At 31.1% G+C, this 26317-nt stretch overlaps 1 protein-coding gene across 1 annotated transcript in view; it reads left to right on the top strand.

Annotated features, from left to right (window-relative positions):
* Positions 1-26317, top strand: part of LOC131852023 (C3 and PZP-like alpha-2-macroglobulin domain-containing protein 8) — a 126933-nt gene that overhangs the window by 96830 nt on the left and 3786 nt on the right. Inside the window, exons 11-22 of the mRNA XM_059202593.1 lie at positions 781-972; positions 9622-9850; positions 14283-14433; positions 20497-20655; positions 21215-21412; positions 21861-22086; positions 22355-22643; positions 22894-23292; positions 23501-23610; positions 23841-23986; positions 24298-24490; positions 25202-25358. Of these exons, the coding sequence (XP_059058576.1) occupies positions 781-972; positions 9622-9850; positions 14283-14433; positions 20497-20655; positions 21215-21412; positions 21861-22086; positions 22355-22643; positions 22894-23292; positions 23501-23610; positions 23841-23986; positions 24298-24490; positions 25202-25358 (2449 nt within the window). The remainder of the gene's footprint in view (positions 1-780; positions 973-9621; positions 9851-14282; positions 14434-20496; positions 20656-21214; positions 21413-21860; positions 22087-22354; positions 22644-22893; positions 23293-23500; positions 23611-23840; positions 23987-24297; positions 24491-25201; positions 25359-26317) is intronic.

Consider the following 26317-nt stretch of genomic DNA (forward strand, 5'->3'; position numbering starts at 1 on the left):
TAACTCTGATTCCTGTTTGAAATCATTGATCTATTTTGAATATGAATAATATTAGCTCATTCATAAAGAAAATACTCTATGGATTTTACATTATTTTGTTCAATTCCGCGACCAAACTGAGCCTCACTGAACAGTCATCACTAGGCTTCCAAGCTATGTCCGAGCTGTCTAATAATGACTCAATAGAGGCAAAACACGTGTCGCAATATGGGCGTAGAGTCAATAACAGTCAGAATTTGATCACCAATAGGAGGTCGTAACGCTTCCAGTAACAGATCAGATGATCAGATTTCCATGATGATTGAACATTTGTTTCTCATACATGGTAATAGTAGCGGAATTTAACAAAATAACTTGATTCTGTAAAATAATACTGAATTAGACAAAACATTTAAAGAAAAATACTTACAATATTATGCTCATTATCTAATGTATAGAAAGTTAAGCAATACGCTGAAGACAATCGGCTTGATATGTACTAACTGCTTCCTGCAACTTCGTCTGCTTTATTTGAGTTATTAACGAATTTTGACGTGGAGATAGATAGTAGATATCTATCTCCACGTCAAAATTCGTTAATGTCTTTTCAGCCTTTATTAATTTAAAAGTTAGAAACATATACCGATAGACAAAAAGACAAAGAACTGATACACTTTCGCATTTATAATATTAGTATGAAGACATACTTGCTTCTTCTGCTGTATTTAGGTATATGTACATGTGTTGCCATGAGTACTGAGATATCATGAGTATTATCCTTTTCAATTTATTTGCATGTAGAACTACGGAACACGAAGAGCAGCCAGGACCAGAGTTCGTGTCTGCTGGTGTGTCTCTCTTCGTCGGTGGTGGTGCCTGCGGTGGTGGGGTACTGTACAGGCAGAGAACAGCTCCAGCACCACATTCGCCAGCTCACTTAGTACCACCAGCGTCCCACGACAGGCTTTGGATGTGGAAATGCTTCAATTATACGTGAGTCTACATTCTTTAGTTTCTATGTGTAAAATTTATTTACAAACAAAATGTCAGTTACTTAACAACATAGCCGCGACTCGCTCACACTCTTGCTGTTTTTACAAGGATAGTATATAGAATTAATAATTAACTCTCTCACACACTATATTTACAGGGATGATATAATATATAACACCCTCCGATCGAACCCCCGTCCAATTTCCCCGGGATCGAAATTACGACGGCCGGAGTCGAGGTTCGAACTCCTAGCGGTGCCCTTAGACTAAATTCGTATTCGTTAGGCGGGAGTAGGTCGCTCCATAAGTCCTTCCGCGAGCTTGGAATCCCAACTGCATTCGTCCCCTATCTTCCGATGAAGCTGTAAAGGCCGGCTGCGACAAAATAGCATTTGCATTATAAAATGTTTAAGCATCTGATCATCATATAATGGTATATGAGACTATTACAACTTATTCGGACTTTTTTTCTTTATTTATTCAAAAGCTTAAAATCACAATAATGTACGTGTTAGATTTGTCGTAGCTTCTACATTTTTTTACATTTATATTACATCTAAAGTATTCCAAGGACAAATATTAGCTATCTTGCTTTTGATTATAAGATTTTAAGAGTTTAGATATTAAGACAATATTTTTTATTAGAGGTTCCGGCAACATACATGTACTTTGAAAAATGGCTAAATGAAGTTACATAGTTTCAATTTACTTATTTTTGCAATATTATCTGTTTCATTCTTGACGCATTCCATCAACATATGTGGAACATCATCAACATAACTACAAGTATGACAATTAGGGAAATGTACTATTTTCATTAATATCCAAATTTGTTAACTCATTCAGACTTGGTGCTTTAATAGTAGGATCATACATTGCTGATAATAATAATAATATAACTCTGTACTGTTCACACAAAATATAAAAAAAAAACTTAATATAAATGCGCTAAACAAAAGATGGCTTTATCCTTTAAAGCAATCTCCTACAGACAACCTGCTGATTCTTGTTAAATAAAAAATATATGTCTTCAATTGTTTTGAATGTATACCAATATATCGTAATACCCATTTCAGTAGCGCCTTTAACTACTTTATTCAAACATTTCTACTATAAAATCCGCTCACGTAGCCATATAAATCATTCTTACAACATATTAGATCTATGGTAACATCTGTCACTTAGTACTAGTCAGCATTCTGATCATTTCAATCTATTTTCGAACCTTATAGCTATATAATTATATATAGCTATAAGGTTCGAAAATAGATATAAATACGTACCTGATTTTATTGTCTATATTTTACTATACTTCAAAGTAATTGCAATGGGACTAAAATAAATTTTCTAATCCAAAAAAAAAAACCTATCACTAAACCCTGGAGTGCATTGCAGTGGCATCAACTAACGCATTTTTTTTAGAACTGGGAACTCCAAAAGACTTGTGAAGATACTGTAAGATACAGCAAACTGAACTACTACAGAATTAAGAAACTAATAGAAGCGAGTCTAAAACCTCGACTCACCTCTAAAGAGGTGTGCTATTTCTCGGTTCGTGCGAGCCCATTCGTACTGCAAAACTCATCTGGTCTAATGCCTAATGCCACAATTTAACCAAAACACAGCGTATGATTTAAGCTGCTTGGTAACTGAAATAAGTGACATAAACCCACGCATACTTGTAACTAAGGCTAACGTTTGATAATGTTACTTGGTCATTCACAAAAATAGACACCAAAGACAATTTCTTAATAAAACCACGCTGTAATAAGTCACAAAGTTCACTCCCATAAATCCCAAATCCGCTGATTCATCTGTCGGCTCACGTAAGTTATGCTTACTGAATGACAAATAGCCCTCACTAGGATAGTGGTTGCGGCCAGTTTGATATACAGTACTGAATTATGAGCTTGAACGCGAGTTATTGCTTTAACATTAGAGCATTGAGTTTTCTATCTGTCTATAAAATGTTAAGTATTTAGACTGTTATTTATGTCATGTTACAATACTTTTTTACAAATCTTTTAATAAAATTACAATCTTTTACACAATTTTCCTGTATTAGCGTCAGCTAAGACAATTTCTTTCGAATACCTGTATTTATTTGTTCGTTATAATTAAGACTTATTTAGTCTTTACTGTTGTATTTTAAGTATATATCGTATCATTACGTTCAAATGCCAACCGAAATATAATAATTATTCTATTTTTAGTATGACACTAAAAAAGATAATAAAGTAAGTACTAAGAAAAAGGAAGTAAATAAAATGTTATTATAATTTATTTACCTCATCTAAAAATCAATATGTAAATTATTTATTTTAATATTATATTTTAAGTATAACATTAAAAAAGATAAATATTATTTTATTTTTATGAGAACGAAGAAAAAAGGACGAAAGTAAATTTAACGTTGAATTTAATTAGCAACAAAGGCCGTCTAACTGTTTCAGATTTTATTTATAGCTTTAAAGCTTCCTTCAAATCAGGAAATATTATCACCCCTAAAATTGGTCCATCTAATTTTTCTAATTCGATACACTTGCGAAATTGCGTCTCGAAAAGTGCCATCATTTTTATGTACCATAAATCGTAACGGTTGCGCTCGTAAAATCTATCCGTATGTTTTATACTTCCACATCAACGGTCCAGATTTTGTTATTGGCCTTAAATATTCCGAAGATAGGCTTCCATTCAATCAATTGAATTGGTTAATTGAACAAATGATATAAATTGAAACATAGCATGGAATGTATTAGTTACTTTTTAAACATTTTGCAGGATTTTTTACAACTTAAATTAAAACAATTATATAAATATAATTTAATCATCAGTCGAAACATGAAACCTGGATGTTCGTTATAGATTCTAATGACACCTGGACGTATTATGAACGTCCAGGTGTCATTAGAATGACTTGCAGCAATTCTTGAATAACATGTTACAACAAATATACTCTACATATCAAGTTAAGAAAACAAGTCTTCTATTTGTAGAATTATTTCTTCAATCTTCCTTGCATTATTTACTAGATCTACGAGTATATCTCTAAGATATTATGGATATAAAATAAATATTTAGAACAACGTCAATAGCTCTAATAATTAAAACAAGCAGAATAAACTCTATTGTATTGCAATATATTTTGTAAGTTTATAACCACGAATGATAATAATAAAGGAAAATTTTCTCATTATACTTACGTGAATTATGTTATGATAATTTTAACATGGTTTTTTGCCATTTAAGTAAATAATCACTATGTAACGTTGTGAATATCTACTTGCTCAGTTAATAACGAGTATGCACTGTCCTACAAGCCTCAAACTAAATTGTGTGAGAACTATCTAAAAAAATATTTCTTCTTCTTTAATACTAATCTACTTTAATACTGTTATAATCATCATTATTACATAGTATAAAATAAAATCGCTGTCGCTGTCTGTCCGTCTCGGACAGATATATGTATGCTTATATCTTTATAACTACATACGTAACGGATTTTGACGTATCTATTTTTTTAATAGATAGAGTGATTCTTGAGGAAGGTTTTTATATATAATACATGAACACCCGTGCGAAGCCGGGGCGAGTAGCTAGTTAAAGTACATTTTAAAATTGTAGGAAGTGATGCCAAATTCCTTTTAATTTGTTTTTCTATAGGGAGTGTACAAGCTGGTATTTCCAGTTCAGAATATTCATTCATCTTCATTCCCTAGTCTTACGTGTCATAGTTGTGAGAATGTAATATTTCATTAAGTACAACAGAGATTAATGCAGTTCACGTTACACTCCTAAGGTGATGTGCATGCATGAAATATGCATACAAGTTATTTGTAAATGCATAAGCAACGTATAGCACTAACGCGTATAATTCAAGGGAGACGGCGTAATAAACTGTCACTATAATAACATCCTCTGCTAGCTGTAGCTGTAGCAAAATAATCACGAGTAGATCACGATATAGCGCAGTCTAGATTTAATATAATTTAATTCATTAATCTTATATATATTCTACACATTTTGACAATTCGAGAAAAATGTCGCAATAGAGCACCCAAATTTGTCCATTCATTTTTTTGATCATCTCTCTCTTTGAGAGGCAGACTTTCGGTCTGTGAGAGATGTTAGACTAGCTAAAAATTCTTTTTGGATAACGAATTGATGTTTTGTACGTCCTAACTAGAAAAATTAATATATAAGTAAAGGGCCTGTCAAAAACAAAATAACTCAAATATTTCACAATGATCTTCCCAATTAGAGAATCACTGAGAGACTAACCTACTGTTATAGGTGCAGACACATACATAATTTACCTCTGTATAATCACACGATGACTTCACAAATAAGCTAGTTCTCTCTCGTCCTATATAGCGAAATATTAATATGTATAGTAGTTATATACTGTAGCAGTACTTGGGTACTCTTTATATATCTTGTCATATTCTACTCGTAGATAATGTGAGGAAATGTTAATATATTTTGATGCTACCAAATTATAAAACTCTCATATATTTAAGCAAAAATAAACACAACATTCAAGAAGAGAGACTATCTAGGAAAAAGGCAAAATTGTTGAATAGAAAAGAAATATACGATCTAGTGCAGCAAATATCTATATGGTTTGAAAATATTTACATTTTGTATTATAAATTTACGTTGTTATAATCGTATTAAATTATTAAAAGAGATTACAGTTGTTAGTGCAAAATAAGATACATATTTTTAGAGATATTATTATAAATGTGCGAAAATTCCACTAACTACGAACATATTGGTGTTGATGTTGGCAGATTAATACCAACAACGGCTGCTTCGCATTTAAAGCGAAAAATTACGAGTGTAAATATTTAACCAAGGACAATATTCCGCCATTTCTCCCGTCGGCCGTAATCGTACATCAAATATTAACAACTTAATAATTTGAACGCCCGTAAAAATAACGTTCATTTAAATTGTGCCGTAAAACCGGCAATGTCTCAATAAAACACCTCCGTACGGACATCGTAGACTTTCCATGAATTACGAGTATTGCCGCTACGTTGGAAATGAAATTGCGTTTGAAAACCAAGTGTATATACATATGTAGTAGAAGAATACATACATGCTTCCACTTTTCTTTTTCATACACTCCAATCCTTTGTCCCAGTTGGTATGTTCTACTTTAGACTAGTTAAATCTTGGGTAGAAGGGTATATTAAGGTTTCTTAAAGGTCGGCAACGCGCACGCGACATCTCTAGTGTTTCAGGCTATGTTATGCTATATTATAGGTCTATAAGCCAGGATAACCATTTACCATTAGATGGGCCGTATGCTTGTATGCCACTTTAGTGATATAAAAATCTATTAGTATATAGTCGACAATATTCTGCTCCTTGATGGCGTAATGTAGAAGGGACATGTACATTTTCGCGGTCAGTTTAGCAGCATGAAGTCTTGTAAGCTGTTTCTTTTTAAAGGTTGAGATATAGTAGTGAAAGCCTTGATACCTCCGTAGTCTTAGCAATGGCATTATATATAAATTGACTCACGAGTATTATACAACAACGTGATATTTGTTTTGGTGTTCATGTACATTCGCGACTTATATGTACTTTTCATCAAGTACATCATCAGTTTGTTTTCTATATCAGTTCTTACACAACAATATCTTTTTATAGCCTTCTAATATTCTATCCCAATTGATTTTTTTTTTTTATAGAATCGTTAATATTATAAATCAAACTATTAGGATTATCTGTGACAGTCCCTAATTTCGTACTAATCTAAACAATTTTAAACTTTAAATCTTTAAAGGTAAGGTACATTATTGTGTTGCTTGTAAATGCTTAAATTTCGTTATTCATCAAATTACTTCCACTTACATTGTTTTTCGATAAAATCGTTTTATTATGCAACTTAATTACCATGCCGTAACATGTTTGATGGCCGCCATCGAAAATATGGTAGGCTCAAAATAATTATCTGTTCACGTTGAAATACCGAGTTAATTTGTTCCATCAAAGTAATATTGTTTATTTACACAGTTAGTTTGTAAATTTGTGTTAATAATCTTATTAGTATTATTACTATGAAAAAGGTACTTTACTTAATGAATATTTTTTTAGAAATAAACTTTATTTTCAGCACTTTAGGGTGCTCGTTCTTCCATTCCATTCAGAATACTAATTCAGTTACCAAATTACCAGTAGACAGGAGTAGATTCTAAAAGTGAAGATTAGAAATGCTCTTATAAATAGTAAATTAAGTCAATTGAAGTACTCAAAGAAAATCAATATCTGCAGCTAATATTTTCAGTCATAATCAAATTCCACCGTTTTAGATACAAATAAAATTCAACTACGTTATAAAACGTTCTAGAACAATTTATTTTAAGTATAAAAAGAATATTTTATAATTATATATTCTAAAAATATACTTCGTATGTAAGTTTAATCCCTTTTGTATATATACAATACATTAAAAGTTTTCATAAAGACCAAAATATAATAACAGATAGATTCATCAGTACAGAAATAAATAAGTAATAAGGCTACAAACAAACTAATATTCTCCATACCCTTAATATTATAATGTATGTAATATGTTTACATAAATGGTTAAACATAATATATTTCGGGCTCCGATTATGATAATGCAAATAAATGGAATATTGTAATGAACAATGAATGTGAAGGGCTAGCTTAGGGTTAGCACTGTTAGCTCTAACTACTTTGTTGAATGGTAACCTGACCCAAATCCTATATATAAAAATCATTATATTAATTCTTGATGCAAGAACATTGTACTCCTTTTTACTACACTGTACTTCGTCTTACCTAAGTGCCGTTTGACGAAAGTTAGTAATTCGTTTTATGGAAATTGCGTAAGGTTTTACAACATACTGCCAGAGTCAAAAAATCAAATGTGTTATAAAATATTTTCTCTGTAAAAAAGCTTATTATAAAATTGAAGAATTTATAAATGATAATAATGTTTTCGTAGAAAATATCTAACTTAAAATTCATAGCGCTGACAATGTTATCTGATTGAACAGAGATTAAGTGCGTAGCGGTTTCTATGTTGATTGTCGCATGCCTAATCCTTGTTGTTAATTAAATATAATTAAATCAATATTTATTTAAAAGAGCAACACACAAGTTTCTTGCTTATTCTTCTTGTGATGAATCTGCATTCCGAATACACGATAGAATAAAAAAAACTTGACTATTCAAAAGTGCTTATATTAAGTTTATTTGAATAAAGATTATTTCTATGTCTGTTTCTACTGGTGTTGCACTGATGAGAGAGGTATGAAATTTCGCACACTTGTAGTTCATATAAAGAAGGAGTGCAGAATGCTATTGTATTTAATTATACATAAAAATACATAATTACACACAATAATATGTATTTGACGTCCACACGCATATATACTCTCTTGTTTATTATTAAAATATATTTAGTATTGCTGACCACTGCGATGCGACCACTAGTAATAATAACTATGTCGATGTCGCAAAACGAGAAAGTAGTAATAAAGTTTTTGTTTCGAATTGACATTACAACTTCACAAAAACATCATTACTTCATATTTTATTAAAGTGAACGCACATCTTCCTTACATATAAAAGCAATGAAATACTTGTAGTCTATTATAGGATTCCTACTACAAAACGTGACTCTTGACTGCCTTGGTATATCACAGCCCACAGGCTAATGCGACCAAATAACCAACCGACCATCACATAAACTATCAGATGGAGCAAATGCTTGTTCGCCACCATCTTGGTTGTTCCATTGAACCTTTTTTCATCGTTGTTTACAATTATACACATCGATCGAGTCGATCCGTGAACCGTACTTTTGGAAACTATAATATCGGGATATTTCGACGCTGTTTCCAAAAGTCCAAAAACTCTTAAGATTGTGTCCACGCAATAAAATTACGTATAATAGGTATTGTTCAGTATTCATTCTATCTCTATTCAGAGACATTATGTCTCCCCTCATCCAAGCAAGATAGCAATGCTTTCAATCGAAATTTTGTCGTAAATATTTTCGTTCTGCTCTACTCGGCTTATTCTATACTCACAAATAGAAAGATATAGATTTTTTTCGTTATTCTGAAAATTCATTATAATTCCAATGCCTGTACATTATTACACATTTTTGGACTGTTGTAGATTGTTCATATAAATAAGCTTACGATAGGTACTTTTTTTTTAAGTTATATATTTTCATTTATGTGTAAGTTTATAATAAACGTGTTCAAAGAAAATCTGAGTGGTGTGAAATTTTGATATCAGTTGCTTTATTGTATGGGCAAAATTTCATCAAGTTTAAGAAGAACACGTCAAGTCAAGTGTAACATTTTTTGTACGGAGATGCGTCAGGGACTTGTAGTCTTAAATAATATTATTATAGTAAATATGTCGTTTATATAATGTTTACAATTGTTATATTGACTTCATCGACGTCGAGGTTAAAAATTTATGTGACTTGCCCATCTGGAATAGTCATGATATTATATTTCGTTTTATATTTATCTACTTTTTTAAAGCACTTTATTTTACAAATTGTGAGGGATGTTTCAACACAGACAAATTCTTGAATGCTATTGAATTTATTTTCCGTCCATTACAACCCAATCTAATTTTATTTTCACAGAAATCAACTGTCCACTGACGGTATAACCATCTCGGCACCTTCCGAAGCTGGTCGCTGGTCTTTATGGGCTCTGTCATTATCGAACAAAGGTCTTCGATTCTCAGCACCTCGTACAATCAACGTCTTCCGGCCAATCCAACTTGACTTCTCACTTCCTCCAGCTCTGAAAGTGGGAGAAACAGTTGAAGTTGATGTGAAGATAACGAATAATATTAACAATTGCATGGATGTAAGTATAAATTACTTTTTTATTAAAAACTTATTATTTACATTGTAATTACAGCCTCAGTGGTCTAGCGGTTTAGCACACCGCTTTACTTCTGATGGTCGCGGGTTCAATTCCTCGCATGGCACAAACATTTCTATTCAAGAGTATGATTGTTTGTATCTGTCTGGGTGTTTTCTATGTATATATGTTATCTATGTGTTTATAAAAAAAATCTTATTAAAGTATTTATATCAGTGTACCGTTAACACAAGCTCTGCTTACCGTTGGACTAACTGACCTTTTGTGAATATTATTAATTACAAACAAACAAACAAATAAAAATAGCATTTATTAAGAACCTTTCTACTAGTAATGAGAAATACTCATAACGATTTATTCAAGAAACCCTTGAGAATTGCTTCTGTTTCTCGGAATATTCTATAAATAACAAGTCCAATCAACTATATAGAAGTCTAATTTTATCTGGAGTCAGCAGATTCTATTTATTGACCTTTATTGCTATGGTGTGTTTTGTTCCCATCGTTGCGTTTTACATAATGGAGATGAATTTCTCTGATTGAATATTGACACTCACTGAGTTTGATGGACAGGTTTAAAGAACAGGATGCATGGGAAAAAATAAAAATGATTGATAAATAAGGTTGAGGACACTGAGAAACAAATAAGCTTTATATTTTAAGATGTAGAAGTTAGAATTTAACTTAAATCTATGAAACCATTTATGGTTTTTGAATGTTATTGTAAAATAGTTCTTATTCGCTACGAAAAATAAACTAAATCCAACTTATTTAGGGTCATACTACTTTTTTTAATTTGTATATATATATCTATATATATATGATTTCCTAAATAAAAGTACATAACATGACTTTTTAAAAATACATCAAGCCCTTAATCCTCTGTGAGATATAAGTATTTTCCTCCACCTTGCAGCTTATTCTCTGACAGTTTTCATTAGTCTTTGCCTTCTACGCTTGGTCATTTATTGATAGACACAAATCACCATCTTACATAAAATTCTAATCGAATATTGTAGGGTCTTTTGCGCCATGATTTGTATATTTATGGTATAAAATTATAATTATAAACTATTATTATAAATAGGAAAGTTTTGATTTTGTACTTTTAATGGTTTGTCCATTAAAAGCAGAAAAGTAAGTATTTATAAAATCTTCTCTAAATTTATCTCTATATATAAAATATAAATAATTTTAGAGGAGTAAAATTATTTATATTTTAATAAAACTCAGGATAAAATGATACATTCATTATTACCAGTAATAATGAATGTATCATTAACTATCATCTAGAGTCTAATCTTATCCTTTTTGACTGAAAAGATATTAAATACAAACGTAATTTAATTGAAGTATTGCAACCTGTTTGAGAGGCAAGGCTGCAATCTTATTTAACTTACCGAATGTCTCAAAGTTTATACATGTATACTGCAATTTCCCACAGCCGTACGTGCCAAAAACAATGCGTACTGATGTGAGTTTGAGACGGTTAAACCAGGATAGATTACATAATCGACCCATTTGCTGGGATTTGCGCGCGATCGCCGCCATTATCCTGGAATCCCTAATCGGGATTCGAGGAGCGGCGTCGATTGCAAACAAATAGCTATCACACGTGTGGTTACTATACCAATTTGTTTAGAAAAGTTTCTATTGCGTCTAATGGGGTTTTATAACTTCGTTAATCTGATCCATTTAATGGGAGTTTGTGAACTGGTATGTAAAATGAAACTGAGTGCTAAGTTTAAAACTTGTGATGCCTACATTTTGAACTGTTTCAGAATTAGTCTGCAACTGTTGTAATAGAAATAATAGTTGTTTAAATTAGGTAGAAAGTCATCTTCATGGGTATCTCTGTGACATATATTTCGGCAGCTTTGGAAACTGTATTTCAATTCTCATATAATAACGTGTTTATCGTAGTACTGCTTCTATATTTAGGCGACGGTTAGATGACCATCAGATGAGTCATATTATTTTATATACCAGTTTGACAAACAAATAATATTGAAGAACTATAATTCAACCTGAGGTCCCCAGGTTGAATAATAGCATAATGAAATAAGTTCCAATAACTAGAAGGTATTGGAACTTATTTCATTATGCTATTATTGTTTGACAGTAGTAAATATATTTTAATTTGATTAAATACTCGATATTGTCAAGGGTAACTGGTCTAAAATTCGGTTGCGAAACTAGAAAAGAACAAAAACAAATAAAAATTTACTACACATCAGAAAATATAAAATACATTGAATTGAAACAAAGTAAAGAATTCGTATTAATATAGTAACATACGAAAACTAAAGTCGAAGAAAATGAAAATTCACGATAGTGTTCCTAAACGATTTTCAGGTCTGAAAATAAAAATTCATATTTTGGAACGATTCTAAATTATTTTCATATTGGACGTTGTTACTTGGTTTATTTTTTAGAATATATGTAAATAGGTACATACTATTAGTACTCTTAATTATGTAATTCTAATGATAATAAGACTCATTTGAAACAGATTTCAATTCGCAGTATGGGTATTATGCATGAATCATTCCGTAGTCAAGAGTTGTACTGTTCTGTCTGTAACTATCAAATGTTTTAAATATATATAATCACAAAACTGGCAGATTCTATTTATTTCGAATTTATAAACATTTTCTATGGACTTACTTCTGAAACCTTAATATACTCTTCACCAAGAACCTCACTCTGTAGTTTGTAGAGATAACCTCGGTAAATCAGTCTTCAAACTGAGTGTACGTACGAGGAAACTTTTCTGAACCCTTACTTCCTATGACTACTAAGGTCCCAGAGTTGAAGATGAATTCCCTATCGACCGCGAGTGGTGCGAAGAAGGTGTGGAAAGAAGGTTGCTGTAGGCATCATGTTAATCAAAGCACAAGTCTATGCATGAGACTAGTTTTGAGGCTAAACGAATTAAGTGTTGTATATCAGGATACCACATTTTTCTGCTTATCTCGTGAATTTGACATGACGAAAAAAACTGAAATAAATATCATTCTATCGACAAGAATATTCTACAAAGTCACAATAACAAATAATTAATTAACAATTACATAAAATACGTTCCCATTATCAGAAAGTAATATCTGAGAGGTTATATTAAGTGTAACAAAGATTCGGACACCGTCCGTAGCATAAAGGAAACGAATTAATACGTTCTCTTCAAATCAAGCAATAATAAGTATTCGGAAATATCTGCCTCATAGCCCGGGGTGCGAGATCCGGGCGGTTATAATTGCACCCCCACCACCTACCCCCTTTATTGGCCTAAATATCTGCCAAATCAACATTAGAGAATCACTTTTTATATTATATTATATTATATTATATATATATATATATATATATATGAACGTTTTTATGTGTATGTTTTTTTTAAGATACTGCTATTAAAGAAATGCCTGCACTAATTTTTTTTTATTATTTTATTACTAATGACATTTATTGTGATAACTTTAAAATCTATACTTAATATCAACATTCAAACATTCAATGTATATTGGTCATGGATAAATATATAAAATATATAATCGCATCTTTTTATTTACTTAGCTTGATTTTAAGTAATAATAATATCGGTTTTATAAACAAATTCTTATAGCTAATCCCATTACTGTCACAACCCCTCAAGGATGTCTCGTTTATTTACATTGACGTTCACGAATATTCTCCCAGTGGGAGGTATCTTGCCGAAAGCCTAATACAGTAATATAATCCTGATAAAGTATTATACATATATAACTATACTTTTTAACAATTTCGGGTACATACTTCGATAAATATAAGATGTTTTGTCTTTCTTATGGCACGTTAGAACGGACTGTATTAACCATACCAATATTATAAATGCAAAAAATGTCTTTCTAATTATTATAATTTCACGGCTAAACAGATCTTAAATAAATATATAAATAAATATCATAACTACGTATATTACTGTTTGTATCAATCTTTTTTAAAAAAACTCGATTCATACAAACACAAATAAGATTATGACGGCCGAAAAATCGGTTGTGTAGCGGTTTACCACACTGCTTTACTTCCAATGGTCGCGTGTTTCGTAGATTTATACGGTACTAACATTCATATTATATGAATATGATTGTATGTATCGGTCTGGATTTATCAAGTTTTTCTATCAGTTGTTTAGTACCCGTAACATTAGCCCTGCTTAACGTAGTACTAGGTGGCATTGAGTGAATTATCCAGGATATTATTATTATTATTATTTTAGTATGCTTCCGTTGATGGGGTGATAGATCTTTGCGGGTGAAAATCACCAAACATTGTTATTATTTTTAAGAACGCGAAATTGTGTCGGTTTAACAGTATATTTGTTATATTTACCTATATTACTATTTTAAAATTAATATTGTGTTTCTATTTTTCCGAAGGTAACCGCTCTACTGGCCCTTAGCGCAGGCGCAGCATTTGCCAGCACCGGTGCTCTTTATGTTACTGAGAGATTGCGGTTGGGCCCGAGAGGTGGCACTCAACTCGTGGTCAGAGTGGCTGTGAATACACCCGGAAGGAAAAACATAACTGGTATGTAATGTAAATATAATATAAACTCTATTCTCCACATTTAACCTCTCATCTAGGCCGTTGTGCGTAACTTATAAGTATTTAATCAAAAAAATAATAATAACAGTCAACAATGCATTTCCGGTACAATTTTAAAATACAAGTATGTCGAAATACCATAGATAAATATGATTTTATATTTTTTTAATTATAATATTTAAGTGGAAATAAATAATGACACTGAAGAATTTAAATAACTCTTATTTTTCTTTTTTATATTACGCTTATGAACTACAAGCTTAATATTATTTTCATTCGAGTTATAGTATTCTTTTTTTTTTTAATATTATAATATTCTATATAAATTAATGAAGATTTTTAATTAAATTGTAGTCGGAACACTATGCGTGCATTATTCATTATTATTTTTTAAAAAATTTCAGTTTGTTATTATTATTACAAAAAAATATTGTTTTCTTTTATGAAATGCAATGTTTATAAATAATCTGAATTAACGCAAATATTCTCATATATTGTCCACAATGGTTTACATTAAGTTTAAGTATAAATGGACTATAACTTTCAGTAAGTTCTTTAATTAAAGTAAAGACAAGCGTCGTGTCAAATATGTGAAATGTATTTTTTTGTATGTTTATTTCTTTAATCATCATAAAATATGGCATTTACAAAACATTATTATTTTGATGACATTTCGTCAACTTTTTACACCTTTCAAGCACATAAGAAGAACGAGCAAGAAACTTGCGTGTTGCTCCTTTAAATAATCGTTGTAACTTTATTTTAGTAGTAGTAAATTTAGTGTTATATGCACTAAAAGTATTAACATATAGGATTTATATTTCAAAACCTTTCCGAGACTGAACTCAAAGAAATTTAGCGAGAACCGGAATTAACGGAAATATACGTAAATCTTTCCCTAACTCATTAAAATAACGTGCAGCATAGACAATAATTCCAAGTACGTTAATTAAAGCGAAGACAAATGACGAGCCAAAAATGTTAAATCCCGATTCGAGATAATGATAAAATGTTTTAATGATGGCAATTTGTAATGATTCCTGTATTAATATTACTGAAATTGAACGTCTTAAACTTCCTTAACGACACAGATTAAGAAAATTGGAATGTGCTTGATATTAATGTCTCGGTTTATATACCTGTTTATTAATGACAATTTATTGTAGGCACATAACTACATTACAGTAAAAAATGTATGAACTCCCTTCACTCCGTTCAATCATTAATTAGATATAGATTTAACAGCCTCAGTAGTGTATCGGTTCAGCACACTGTTTTACTTCAGATGGTCGCGGGTTCCTGGTACTGTACACACATTTGTATTCGTCAGTATGATGTATTTACAAAAATGTGTCTGAGTGTATCTGTTACTTGTCTAGTACCTATAATACAAACTCTGCTTGTCTTGGGCCTAGATGTCGCTGTGTAAATTGTCCAAAGATATTATTATTATTTAGCAATTTGTATATTCGGTGGCAATTTATAGTAAAACTCCGTTCTTTCAATATTGGAGTCATTATAAGCTATAGCACTGTCATATAGTATTTCTGTTGCGAATTTCATCACAGTAAGTTTACCGTGTCAACAACCTACCGTCGACAGCTCTTCAACAGAAGAGGTTTCGGCAATTTCAACCAATCTTAAAGTTACTCGTAACTTGTATATTTACAATAGTTACAGTATGTAGTTATATGTGTGTTTTGGAAATCAATATGATTTTGTAATTTAAATTAATATTATACAGTGGAAACTTTTTAATTTTTTTCAAAAAATTAAAAAGTTATAATAAAAAGTATAAAAAAACATGACTTTGAAATATATTTCACCCATAATTAAGTATATTATCAGATGGTGACATGGGATGGTTATTTATTTTAAAAAAATAGAAATCTGGAAGTGAAATTTTATGAGTTTGTGAGCTTACAAAGATTATAAAATTTGCAAATATTAAAAAAAAAACGTTCATCTTATCCTTCAGTCGTATTGAGGAAGTAGTAGTTTGCAAAAAATGTAGGTATATTTCCAAAACTATTAGCAATATTTAAGTATTACTCGTAGCTTAATTTCCGTGAATTTTATTATCATCATGAACATCTGTATTGCCAACCTTCAGGTATTTAGTCCCGTACGATAAAATAAAGGATCTCATATATTGGCTCAATTTAGCTCTCTAACCTACTGCAATCGTAAGTTGATCGATTTCCAAAATTCCGTACTGTTACACCCAGCAAGAAACAGATTTGATTGAAGTCAACACTTCTATTATTGCTGACTTCAGTAATTCTGGGCCATAGGGCGCATCCTAGGCCTCAGTCATATCACTTGTAAATAATTAAATTTTCTTTTCTATATTTTTTTTTACACACTATTTATTTTCGTCGTATAACAGTATGAATGAATCCTATTACCGGTTGGTATCCCTGATCAACAACATGACAATCGCCTGGAATACTTCAAAATTATTTACGCACTCTAAAACGAGTACCCAGAGTACTGGCGAACAGTTATTACAAAAGTAAACATCGAAATTCCGCTAAGTAAACGGAACTCCACATCTCTCAGAAGATGTTCCTTGTTTGCGATATTCAAATATGATTAGTTCGTCACTGTCGGAACTGTTTCAATTAACATTTAAATTGAACTCAATTTTGGTTCAACGGGACTTAGGACCTATTGGAAGTTGGAAATTGATTGAATTGGGAACGCAAAAGACCCTTGTTTGTTTAAAAAAAAGAGAAACCAATCATCGTTTTTCGATAAATTGAATTGCCATACGACTTATATTCGTTGTTTTTTTTTTCATGAAATTGAAATGGCATATATGCTGATGGTAAGTAGTAAAGTGGTCGTCTATATATGTGAACATGACATCCACGTGAATCCGCGATACCACTGAAGCGTCGACATTCCGGAGAAATACGAAGTAATGTCTCTTATGCAGAATTTCACTGCGAAATTACCTCACTTTTCCACCAACCAAAACACATCTTCCAAAATTATAAGGCGGCTGAAATAGCCTTGCCACCCTTAGTGTGTCAGTCTATTTCAGGTATCAAGCAAAGCAAAGTTTACAGTCTTGATATAATTCCAAAATATATATTTTGTACATAAAAGGTTTTAAACTTTTAAAATCCTCATAAATACTAAATAACAATCAGGTAACTCGTGTTATACATACACAGTCAATAAGTAAGCGAATTCAGTCTAATACGCGACACACCTACTATAAGATTCAACAAAAAATATAGGTAGATTACTTTGTATATATAAAAACAAAAAAAAATATTGCACATGTCACTTAAAATAGTATTAATATTGCAAACGCGAAATTTTGTGGGTATGGATGGATGTTTTTTTTCTTTCACGCAAAAACACTGAACGGATTTTAATCAAACTTTACAGTAATATAGCTTATACATCAGAATAACACAAATACTATATATTTCACGCGGGTGAAACCACAAGCACAGTTAGTATTACATAAATCTCTAAAAAAAAAACAAAATCACCTAGGTATATTTAGTAACAGTTGCACCCTCCAATGAAAAACAATGTTTTTTGTTTCTCCTACATCTGAAATATTGTCGCAAAGAATATAACAATACATGTACTGATATAACGAGATGAACTATTAAAATATATAACGAAGCTTCAATTGCTTTCCAAGTGTTTCTACGTTCGTTCGTATACGTGGTATATTCTATTACAGTAGCAATACAAGCGTGGTATTCTAGAGAGGCCATTTGTGATCCTTGCGGGCCGTGTAATGAGACTGAAGCGGCAATAATCCGCCCCTGCTTATGAATAGCTTCATTTGTTGTAAATTAGACGGGCCTGATGGTGGAAGCATGGAAGAGTTTATGCCATGTTGGCAGAAAATTTTCCATGCATCCATGCTTTGGCAGCAAGAATTAAATACATTTTTTTATTTCTATTTTAAATCGTTATATTATAACAGCTATACTAATATTACATATCCGGAAGTGTACCTGTAGATATTATGTATGATATTTAGTGCTTGTTAGACAAATGATAGGTACAATATTTAAATAGTTTATTATTATAATCAATGCTTATATACTACTAACTTACAAAGTGATTCATTTACAATATGTCTGTATGATGATGATTTAATGACATTTGATATGAAGATGATGATTTATCTTTATATTAAATTTAATTAAAATCAATTCAACCATTTCACATGAACTAATAAAAGCTAATGTTTATCTCAAAACACATGTGTAGAGTAGAATAGAGCATAATCTATGTCACTTTTCAATCAAAACAGAGTTTACAAAGCATGCTGCTTCCCGGAAATAGGGGATCCAAGCAGACGATTTTATACAAAGTCTGCCTTAGTAAGAGATCTGTACAGAACGTATATATTGCCGCTACGTCTCTTATACTTGTACCATAGTACCACGTACTGTCGTAATCATAAAGAATAGAGATAAAAACGCTGCGTCAGAAACGGGGTTGAAAGAAACTACGAGAATAAAGTAATTTTATGTTAGCCTGCATGGTCTATGAGAGGAATATATGTACTCCACACTCAATGACATAAAACTAGGTACTACCTACTAGGTAACTGTCTTCATAAAAATATTATACGATATATTCACTTTATTGGACCGTACCTACAGATGGAATAATAGAATTAACCTAGTTTACCAGTTCTGTACAACTCGACCGTACAAGTCAGTCGCCATAATGTTTTATGTTGCCACTTAATTCTAAATTATGTTCGTATTTTGTTGTATGTTGTTTGAACAAAGAATCAGAAAATTATATAATTCTATAATGATTTGGTTTTGAAGAAACTTTCTATTTTTTTCAGCCAAATCTGCAAAATATTATTCAAACTTCTACTAATTTCCATTCTACTTTACTCTTATTTTAGTTATATTAAATTGGGAATAGCTTATTTTAGAATTGTAGAAATACATTACATTTTCTTTTATTTTACTTAGACGCTCATCTTTCACATTTGTTTTTAAATTATTCCGTTACAAATACACTTTCGTGGACAGAAATAAAAAATTATTCAATTATATACATATTCAAGCCCCAAGGGAATTTCTAAATAGAAATATATTTAATACTAATAATTAAAGGTATATATTTCTCTATTTAAATTATTATACTTTAGTACTTAGATAAATAAATATTGCCGCGTATACTTACGAGTAAAAATATTAGGCTTCTGTAGTAAGTGTTAAAATTCACGATAAATGTGTCATCTCCAGAAAATCGTATTTCTGCAACAATACTGGCATTAGTTCAATAACATCAACTTATTTAGATGTCTATATATCTGTATTTTCCTTTTTATCTGAATCTGACAGTCTACGTCTTCATACTTCGATGGGTTCTTGCTAAGTGCTCGCGTATGTACTTACAAGTTAAATATTAGCTAAACCGCTTCTTTGCCAGCATACTGGTATGTTTGCCAAAATTAAAAAGGACTTTATTATGTTTACCTTCATGGTATAAAATAAATCCAATATCTTATGTAAACGCTATTTTAATTTAGTTGCTGATTAGTTCTGTATGGTATTGATATTAATCCGCTTTAGTGAGTAAGAAGAATCACCCTCAATAATTCAGTAATCGATTTGATATAATTAGTCATTTATTACCAAGAAGAATTAATATAATAGAAATCGTAGAAAATTTGTACAAGATTATATTATTCTACTTTAAAAAAAAAATGTAAATTGAAATTAAAGTATCAGTAGGTCTATAATTGACTAATTTCTACATTATCTACCTCTTTTATATATGAAATATCGAAATTACGTTATTTAATTTCATCTAGCTTGTACATTAGTCTCGTCAGGAGATTTTTTTTACATTGTAATATATTTTAATGTTTTCTTTTTTATTTATAACTAGCTATTTCATGATATATAGGATACTAAAAATAATTCAAACCTGCACCTTACCTTTAGAGAAATTAGAGAAAGATTAACAAACAACTATTTTCACGAATTTTCGTTGATTTTTTCAATGTTTTCATTCGTCATTCTTTTCATTCTCCAGTGGAAGTCACCGGTTACAGTGCTGACAACTGCTCGGTTTCATACACTTCATTCAACAATGAGACACTTGTCGGCTCCGTGATCAGGTCTGCTAGCGTTCTCGTGCTGCCTGAGGGTTTACACAGGAGTGATACACAGAGCGCGTATTTCTGTGCAAATGGTAAGTCAGCTGCTTTACATAGGCTTAATGTCCTCGAGATATACGTATATTGATCTGTTACTCTTATGATTTTCTCTTTAAATGTCAACCTCATAGAATGTGTACCAACGTATTCGATCAATATAACCAAGTAGTACATATATGTAGAAGTTTAAAAATACCTTTTTTATGAAATTAGTATAGTAAGCCTCGTCTCTATATACTCATATAGAGACGAGGCTTACTATACTAATTTAATAAAAAAGGTATTCTAAGATACATACAATACAATACAATACAATAGTAATGAAGACATTAATTTACCATGTGACAACTGTGCTACATTGCCGTTCCAGAGGAATAAAATGTCATACAATATACACTCTACCAATGTGCACCCTACAACCAAAATATAGATTACAAAGCTGCTTGGCAGTTGAAATAGATGAGAGCGAGGTTCCCACGGTGTGTGTACGGCGTGTACGTTATAGTATCTCGCCCCGCATTGAGACTAACATATTAGTGCAAAAATTAACATAAGTTTTAAAAATAATATATCTTCAACTTTTAAAAATTTCAGAACATTTAGCTGTATCGTCTCGTGGTTCCTGGGAATGGGAATGGGTGGCTGCGCCAAGGAACAGGGCTGGTCTGGTGTTGGAGCTGCGATCACGGGGAGCAGCCCACGTCGCCTTGTCTGCTGTCAAAGAGCCTTCTGATGATATGTATAGAGTCGTTTTTGAGAGAAGCAGGGTGTGGATCGCTAAAGGAAGACATGGTAAGTGGCATTATCTCTATTTGTAGAAAATATGATGAATACAGAAAGAATAATTTGGTAGACAATCCATGAATTTAAAAAAAATATAATAATAGATATAAACTTCCTAGAAAAAATTTATCGTTATACTAAGGAGTTGGTGTTTTTATGATACTAATTGGTTAATGGAAATCTTATTTTCTAAGTAACAACTTACTTTTGAAAATTACCTTTCCATATTTGTTGTAGATAATAAAGAAGGAATAACTTCATTTTCATGTATAACTTATATTAAAAGTATAAATAAAGACCAAATAAAAATGTAATTCCTGACAAATAGTATATTTTAAAGTGTTTAGTTCTGTATAATGATATAATTAGATTGCTTGTTCATATTAATAAAAAAATAAAAAAAGTATAAATATGTCCTGATTTATATATTAACCTAAATATAAACGATTCATTTCAGGGTACGATGTGCATTTAGCGAGTGCAGAACAAACGGAAAACGATGAAGAGTGTTCGGGTGCAGACTCTTGGTGCGCTTGGTGGGTTTGGTGGGAAGGAGGCAGATTGTCCGTGGGACGAGGTGCCGCTCCATCTGAAAGAAGACTCCTTGTCTGGCCATTATCATCTGACATGAGGATCAAATATGTAGGCTTCAGTGCTTTATGGGGAGATAAAGCTGACTTTAGGTAAGTTTGTAAAAATCAGCTTTTCACTGTCACACAGTTTATCTTACTAAAATTGGTTCATATGAAAAATTTAACAAAGAAGTATAAAGATAGCCCAAATTTCACGATACTTCAGAAAAATAATGTACGTGATGATTATAATACTGGGTATTCGTGTATAAATCTGAAACAAAATGGTAACGGAATTAAACAAAATAATATAAATCCATTAAGTAAACACCAAATTTCTTACAAAACTCTCTAATTCTTTAAAAAAAATTGTTTACAGAATATGGAACTTCAACGAAGAAGCAGGCTTCTCCCAAGTTCTTGAGTTAGGTCTTCCACGAGGTGTGGTCCCCGGCTCGGCAAGTGGAACTCTATTAATTTCAGGAGGTCTCCATCTACCTCTATATAGTTTTCAGACAGATTCAACTGATCAGTGGTCAGAAGTGTGGAGGGATTCCCAATTGTCGGCAGCATCGGCCAGCTTGGCTCCTTTATTGGCATTAGAGCACATTCCGCATTTGGTAGATGATACTGAAAGAGAGAAAATTTTGAAGAAATTACCGGAACAGGTAAACATATTTTATTATTTATAGTTTTTTGTACAGTCACAGTATTTAGGAATAAGAAACAATAGAAATAATGTACAATAAGTTTAACTTTGCAAGAGTTTTCACCCTGCTAGTTACAACTACTATATAATTTATGCTCTGCACAAGTTTAATATAGTTTTACGAGTAATATATTTCTGAAATCAACGAATCATTCTTTAATTATTTTTTCTATATGTATTGAAATTGTATATGTGTATATTATTTTCAGGTTCAAGTACTCCTTTCATTCCGTAAAAGCGACAATTCATTCAGCGATCATCCAGCAATGAGCAGTCATTTATCTACAGTTAAAATTTTAGAAATCTTGACAAAAATACAATCATACTACCCAATTGATCCCGATTTGCTGCAAAATATCAAAAAGTGGATCCAAGGTCGGCAAAATAACGATGGATCGTTTTCTCCGTTGGCTGCTGATAAAGAAGTAGATTACTATCCTGTAGAAATAAAGAAAATTAATGGAACTGATAAAGATATAGACGTTAACGAGTATTATTATTACGACAAAGATGGAAACATGACTCAAGAAGAAATTGAATGGGAGAGAACAGTGGAAGTTACTGCTGAAACATTGGTTGCCTTGTTGGAAGTTGGAGTAGAGAGTCAGGTAATTTACTCCAAGTGATATAAAAATAAAATAAAATAATAGACCATCTTGAATGTTAGTTCCTTACAAACGCTTAAAAATCTGAATAGGTTAGAACATAATTTTGCCGTATGAATTAATAATATATTATATTTTTATATATAAAAATCTGTATTTGGTTCATTATGTCAAAATATCTTTCTATATCACAAAATTATATCTATTTCAGATGGATGCAGATATTGCAAAAAAAGCCCAAAGTTATTTAGAGAAGAATCTGTATAACTTGACTTCACCTGCTGCTTTAGCCGCTACTGTATTGGCTCTTGTACTAGCAAGGTATGTTTAATCAATAATATAGTAATAATAATACTGGACAATTTACACTTTTTTTTTGTTGTAACTACATACATAATATACAAAGAAATCACCCACCCAAAACAAACACAAAAGTTTTCATCCAGCGACGAATTAATTTTACACACTACATTCTAACTACTAATATCTACTTTATTAGTTGTATATTTAGTATCTATTATTTTAAAAGCCTTATTATTTATATATTTTAGGAGCCCGGTAGTACCGGAAGCATTGGTGATCCTGAGAAATGCGTCAACTACGGAAGAAGGGGAGTTTGGATGGCCTGCTCCTAGAAAAGATGCTGCCGATTGGCTTCTTGAAGAAACATCAAGGAACATCAAAATGACATCTTATGGTAAACAAATTGTCTTAATAATGATTATAACTTTCGCCTTCAATTACATTTAGGATATGATGTCCATATAATTTAAAAATTTAATTTTAAAAAGAGTATTTTTTTTATAGTATCCACGCTGACTTATAATATTTCGGTCGTGCCTTCAAATTATCTACGAAATCCGTGAATTAGTGTAACTTTTTACTGACAATGAGCATTTTTGAGGTTTATCACGAATTAGCAAGAATAAATCATATGGTCATATGCCATATGGTCTAGCAGCTGGTTACTACCAAATAAGTAACATAACTTATTTTGTACAATTACAGAAGCAGTAACAATGGAGCAGTATGTTGCTGGTGTTCGTGTACTATTAGCTGCATGTGCTCGAGGCGCACTCGCTGAAGGAGAAGCGGCTGCAAGATTTTTATACTATCGAGCATCGACATTACAAAGGCATCCCAGTCTTGCTTATAGTGCTACTAAAGCAGCAGCACAGTACGCCGCATTAGCACATGACAGGTATATATTTTGGTATAAAACACTTAAAATTAGTACATAAATGTTATTAGTGATTAAAATATCTTTTAATTCCGAATAACGAATCAATAGTATTTAATTATCACTCTTCCATAAGCGTTTTTGACTAATATGTAATGGATTGTGTTCGGAATAACTGATTAATATATTATTATGTAGCCACCGTAATATTCTATCAACTTTTATCAATAGGGAATTCATATCCATACTTTTGAACATAAATGGTTAGAAACAATACGGCTTTGAAGAAGTTTCTTCTGGCAAATGCTCATAATTTCAATTTTTTTTATAAATTTTTGATATAAGTGTATTCAAAGAATCAATAAACTGACTCTGGGAATAGTAGTCATTAGGGTTAGCTGAATCGTGTAGTCAATATTATCAACTCGTATCGTAACTGTTCCAGCTGACGGTATTCTGTCACAAGTTCAAGGTCTTTTATTTGCGAGCTTAAAACATGCTAATACAAGACGCAGAATTTTAATAAATACATTTCTATGCTATTCCTTGTTATCGTGTGATATCAATTCTAATAATTAATGTTCACATATTTATATATATAACATTGTACATAAATACAAATATAAGAAGTTAAATTGGCAGCATATGCATGCATATTTTATATAGCCACCACTACTTAATAAGAATAGACCTAATTGTAACTCCTGAAATATATGAATTTCATGTTTACAGACACCGAGCATTAACAGTCTCTCTGGCGACTGCAGGCATGGAATTAACAGATACATTAGAGCTCCGAGCTCGTACTTCACCCAGACTACTTCAGTTACCAGGATTGCCTACTAAAGTGTTTGTATACGCTACAGGAGCTGGCTGTGCTACAGTGCAGGTAATATAAGTATTTTTTTATGTAATTGGATTGGCAAACTGATGTAGCAAGCAAACAGGCAGATGCAGCAAGCAAAGAGGAAACAAGCCGTTTAAGTATATAGGCAACGGTCATGACTTGCACAGTACACCACAGACATCGCATTAGGTAGCTAAAATCAATTGTTCTGACAGACATCATATTATCCTGTAATTTATAAATTTTACATGATTATTATTGTTATAAAACAATAATAGAAAATAGTGCTAATGGATTATTTATGAAATTGATTTTTTTACAATTATAAATATTTGAACATATCATCAAATCTTAATACAAGCCAACTCTAAGTTGATAAAGTTTGGTTCATCATTGATTATTATTGTTATAAAACAATAATAGAAAATAGTGCTAATGGATTATTTATGAAATTGATTTTTTTTACAATTAAAAACCAAAAATATTTGAACATATCATCAAATCTTAATACAAAATCTAAATTGATAAATTGTTCTGATTTTATTGTTATAAAACAATAATAGAAAATAATGCTAATGGATTATTTATGAAATATTCAATATTTGAACATATCATCAGATCTTAATACAAGCCAACTCTAAATTGATAAATTTTACATGATTGATTATTATTGTTATAAAATAATATTAGAAAATAATGCTAATGGATTATTTATGAAATTGATTTTTTTACAATTAAAAACCAAAAATATTTGAACATATCATCAGATCTTAATACAAGCCAACTCTAAATTGATAAAGTTAGGTTCATCATTGATTATTATTGTTATAAAACAATAATAGAAAAGAATGCTAATGGATTATTTATGAAATTGATTTTTTTACAATTATAAATATTTGAACATATCATCAAATCTTAATACAAGCCAACTCTAAGTTGATAAAGTTTGGTTCATCATCATTCGTTTCATACTTTTCGCATGTTATGCTTTAATAATATAA

The sequence above is a fragment of the Achroia grisella genome, unplaced genomic scaffold (assembly GCF_030625045.1).
Source record: "Achroia grisella isolate CSIRO2021 unplaced genomic scaffold, CSIRO_AGI_Agris_v1 utg821, whole genome shotgun sequence".
Classification (NCBI taxonomy): Eukaryota; Metazoa; Arthropoda; class Insecta; order Lepidoptera; family Pyralidae; genus Achroia; species Achroia grisella.